Source organism: Olea europaea, chromosome 15 (assembly GCF_002742605.1).
Source record: "Olea europaea var. sylvestris chromosome 15, O_europaea_v1, whole genome shotgun sequence".
Taxonomy (NCBI): domain Eukaryota; kingdom Viridiplantae; phylum Streptophyta; class Magnoliopsida; order Lamiales; family Oleaceae; genus Olea; species Olea europaea.
The window spans coordinates 133,798-138,812 of NC_036251.1; the positions used below are offsets into that span (position 1 = coordinate 133,798).

Below are 5,015 nucleotides of genomic sequence, written 5' to 3' on the forward strand. Positions count from 1 at the left end.
TTGACGAGGAACTAGACAAAATCTCAGTTTCTCAAACTATCTTCCGTTGAGTTATTGACTCCAGTAGCTGCATTTCACGTGATCCGCCCAAACTACATTTTTCAACAATTAAATTCGAATAAAAAACATGAAAAAAGTACAAAAGCTCAGTTTACTCGCCAGAAATAACCTCCCGATTACTTCATACAAAGAAATATATACGTATAGCTAAGGACTACATAAAGATTCATACAAGATGTAGCATTCCCTTGTGACACGATTGGCCAAAAGCCGAAGCCCTCACTTAAGAACATGTTATCAGGCCCAAACTCAAGAATCAGACAATGCAATCTGCGCCTACCTGGTCTATCGCAATTAACTAGCTGCATTATGTGCTTCCTGCTTCCTCAGTTGCAATCTCGAATGGTTATACTCCACTCTTATTCCCGAAGGAAAAAACATAATTCCATTTCAGTCATTTAGCCATATCATTGCAAATATGAGAACTAAAAGAACCGCCTCCTTAAATTCCTAGTGGTAGCTTGATATGAACGCATGAGCAGGCCAACACCAATTCCCACACCAAGGCACATTCCAAGGCCTATTCCTACACCAACCCTTACACCAGCATTGAACCATGTAAGTTGCCCATCTTCACCATGGTACATGTCTTCCGAGTAATAGCTGCATTCAGCTTTCCCATCCATTTCATACGCATCCATGTCTGCATCTGTATACTGCAGAAAAAACATAAGGGATCAATTAGTAACATGAGACAGGCAGGTGACATTAAATTATTCAGTGTGCATTTACTAAAGAAAAGAAAACTTTCTTGTAGCAAAAAGAGAAGATTCAAGAGAGGAAGTAACGGTACAAAAAAGCTTCCATATTCCAAACAGAGGGGAAGGGGATTCAGAAATTTGCTTCCCAGCATGCGGTCAGAATAAGATTTGAATAGTGACTTTCATATCAAACTGTTCTGCTACTTGTAAATATCCTTGTTATGTGAATGGATCACCCTGTACTTCGAGCATACTGAAGTACAAGTTCTAAGAAGATTAACATAAATACAATTATTCACCCTGGTACACAGAGTATTAAAACACAATATGAAGATCTTAACAAACAACTTAGACATTTCTGTCTTAATTTATAAGAAATTTTTCGTATAAAAAATGCTAAATTATAAGGCTGGCCTTTAATATAGCAGGAAGCAAAGGACCCTAGTAGTTATTTTCTTTGTTTGTAACCACATGCTGATGAGGACATCCAATTTTAATTATTCTAGTTGGATTTAGGTTATTTTAATTTTATGGACTTGTGTATTGGGCTTGGCCCAAGGTTTGCAGTATTTTCTAGTATTTAAACCTTAAATAAAAGAGTTGGCTTGCAGCCGTTTTTCCCCTCTTCCCCTCTTTCCCCGCCTATGTCTTCTTCTTCTCTTCCCTTCCCTTCCCTTCCCCCATCTCTTCTGTTATACTTACTCCCCATCTCTTCTGTTATACTTACTGAGTTATTATTCCCCTACATCAAATTGGTATCAGAGCAAATCCTGTACAGCAATTCACGCAGCATCAATACAAAACCCGTTGCTGCAGACAAAACAAAACTTGCTGCAGAACCCAGTCCCTCCCGCTACAAAACTTGCGACAACCAACAAGTTTTGTTTCAGCTTCAGCTACATACAAACTTGCAGAACCCAGTTCTCGTTTCAACAGAATCCAGTTTCACGCCTCCACCGCTTCTGCATATGTTCCCGTCCACTGCACTTCACAAAATCAACGGCAACTGCAAATCCCCAGCAACGGCCATTGAACCCCCTCACACCATATTCCCCACCACAACCGCCGCTGAAATTCTCCCCATCGAAAGCTGCCCGCAGACCGCCCGGACTTACAGAAACGGAACCCCAGCCTCACCGCCGCCAACAGCCGCCAGCAAACTGCCGGCTGTTCCAGTAATCGCCGGCCAAGCCCAACGTCGTTGAGATGTTCCTCGTCGGCCAGTCCAGTCGCCGACTTCTGCAGCCTTCAGTCGCCGACTTGTTGTAATGAATTATAGGGTTAATTGGATTGTTAATTAAGGGGTTGGGTTATTAGTTATTGGGTTGGGTTAATTGGGTTATTAATTAATTGGTTTAATAATTAAGTGGGTTGGGTTATTTGTATTGCTTGGGCTTGGGCTTGTTTAAGGTTTTGAGTGTGATTTAGGCCCAAATTTGTGAAATGGACTCATTTATTATTTTGTTATTCTGATTTTGTATTATTTAAAAAAAAGTCAAAAAAAAAGAAAAAAAAGAGTCAAAAAAAAGAGGAGTTAAAAAAAAGTATCGAGAATTTTTGGGTATTTCCTGACATTTTTTATAGGTGCATTATTTTCTCGACGAATACGGAATTTTCTATCTTGGCATCTCAGCGCTTAACAGTTCAGAAAGTGGAGGCATTCAACGCTAGGACGACTCGGGCCAACTGAACTCAGGGAGTCTCTGATCCTACTCATTTTAGTGACACTGTTACTGTATTTTAGAATTGCATCAATACTTCTTTGTGTTGCTAATATTTTAACAATTTAGTCTTAATCTATTGGATTGAAATTCACGAGCCGACCCCATTGTTCACTCGTTTACCCCACGTGACTAGACCTAGCATTTGTACCTTTGCTTTTTATTTTATTGGCATTAGTAGTATTAGCTTGCGATCGGGGTATACGTAATCCCCACGATAAAATAAAATAATAATAATAACAATGGATAAATTTCAATGACTATTTTCCCTGCTAGCACTCGTTGGTTGTTGATCTCAGTAGACACTTCACCTAGCTTGTGTGTTACCGTGTATGCAATTGCGTAGTGGTCGCGTTACTGCCTCTAGCTCTAGTACCGTTGCCATGGACCCTTCCCACATTGAAGCTATCACCCGACAGTTGGCACAATTACAAAATCAACTAACGGCTGTCTAAATTGAGTTAGCCGCTACACGCGAGGAGAATAGAGCCCTAACCGCTAGGGTAAACACTCTTAACCCGACCCAATACTCAACTGAGGCTGAAAATTCTGACGCTTCCATTAATAGACCTCATCGTCGTCCACAAGGTAGTCGACACCATGCTAGACATGATCGTAGGGAAGGAAATCAAGCTCGTGGGCGCGAGCGGGAATATCACCGTCATGGTACACTGTCCCCCCCTCACCACGAGGAGCGCCTCTTTCGAAATATTAAGTTGGATGCCCCTACATTTGATGGTTGTCTAGATCCTAGCGTATTCAATCAATGGGTTAGAGATATGGATCGCTTCTTCGCCTGGTATGGGGTCCTTGAAGATCGAAGGGTACAATTTGCCAGTTTGAAATTGACTGGCACCGCTCAACTATTTTAGGAAAGCGTTGAGGACCTCCTAGAGAGGTGCCATGCTCCCCCTGTTGGGAGTTGGAATGAAATGAAGCGTCGCCTTGAAGAAAAATATTTACCTCAATCTTACAGGGGCAACTTACTGGATCAATGGAACGCACTGACACAAAGCAGTCGACCTGTGACCGAATATGTTGCTCAGTTTGACGAGTTTCGAATGAGATGTCAGGTCGTTGAGGACGAAGTCATGACTTTGAGTAGGTTTAGGCAAGGCCTACGGGATGATCTTAGACGTGAGCTTGTTCTTAGAGGTGTCACCACTTTTGACCACGCCTACTCTTTCGTTCGGGATTACAAGTTAGTGACTAGGACACCGTACAGAAGTCGTAGTGACTCCCGCACCGCAACCTCTTCTGCATCCGCTCCACCCCCTAAGTCTATTCTAGGACCTCCTCCTTCTAATCTTACCCCTACATCGGATAGTAAAGGTAGAGGTTCTGAGGTTTCAAGAACGTCCTCTCGTTTGCAATGCTTCAACTGTAAGAGTTTTGGTCACATTGCTTCTAAGTGTTGATGTAGAATGATTAATTCAATAAAGATAACAAGAAGAGATATAGGAGAAGGAAGAAGAAGAAGAACCCGCACCGCAACCTCTTCTGCATCCGCTCCACCCCCTAAGTCTATTCTAGGACCTCCTCCTTCTAATCTTACCCCTACATCGGATAGTAAAGGTAGAGGTTCTGAGGTTTCAAGAACGTCCTCTCGTTTGCAATGCTTCAACTGTAAGAGTTTTGGTCACATTGCTTCTAAGTGTTGATGTAGAATGATTAATTCAATAAAGATAACAAGAAGAGATATAGGAGAAGGAAGAAGAAGAAGAAGAAATAGGGCACAAGAGGGAGAAGAGATGGCAGCAGCCAAACCAATAATTCTCAATTAATTCATCATCCCAAATAACAATGTAAGATAGGTTTAAATACTGGAGAATAATGCAAACCTAGGGCCAAGCCCAATACACAAATCCATAAAATTAAAATAACCTAAATTCCAACTAAAATAATTAAAATTGCTAAAATTAATTAAAATTGGATGTCCTCATCAATTCTTCCGGGGTGGGAGAGAAAACTCGACCCTGTCGAGTGGCTATATCACCATAGGCATCTGTCAATCTCCCAACCATAAGCTGAGTGGCTGGGCGAGCTTCTTCCTGCGTCTGTAGAAATGCGTCAGTGGCGGTCTGAACCTGGTGTCCTCACCAACTCCCCTCGGGTGGACGGGAGGCGATCTGGGCCAAGGAAGATCCTGCTGACTCCGATAAAGCTCTAGCAAATCTGGATCCAAATGCTGTAGTGTCTCCCTGGAGATCCATGCACAATCAGAATCTGGTCGACCAACCCAACGAACAAGGAAGCGCTGAACCTCTCCATCATTAGTGAACACAGTTTCTTCATCTAAAATAGCATCAATTTTATCTGTGTGTGCTGTGAGAGGTGGTAGTGGGTTAGAAAGGGCAAAAAATCAGGGTCAAGGTTCACAAAAGGAGGTAACAGAGGATCATATGAGGGAATGAAATGGTCTTTATAAGCACCTAAGTCCTCAACATTGAAAGTAGAGTGGTAACCAATGTGAGGTGGAATGTCAACAACATACACATTTGGACCAACTTGCTTTAAAATTTTAAAAGGACCA

The 5,015-nt window shown here is 42.0% G+C and overlaps 1 protein-coding gene across 1 annotated transcript in view; it reads right to left on the reverse strand.

Moving 5' to 3' along the window:
* LOC111409735 (uncharacterized protein At1g01500) overlaps positions 1 to 5,015 on the reverse strand; it is an 18,031-nt gene continuing 13,016 nt past the window's right edge. Inside the window, exon 2 of the mRNA XM_023039737.1 lies at positions 1 to 716. Within this exon, the coding sequence (XP_022895505.1) occupies positions 486 to 716 (231 nt within the window). The 3' untranslated portion in view covers positions 1 to 485. The remainder of the gene's footprint in view (positions 717 to 5,015) is intronic.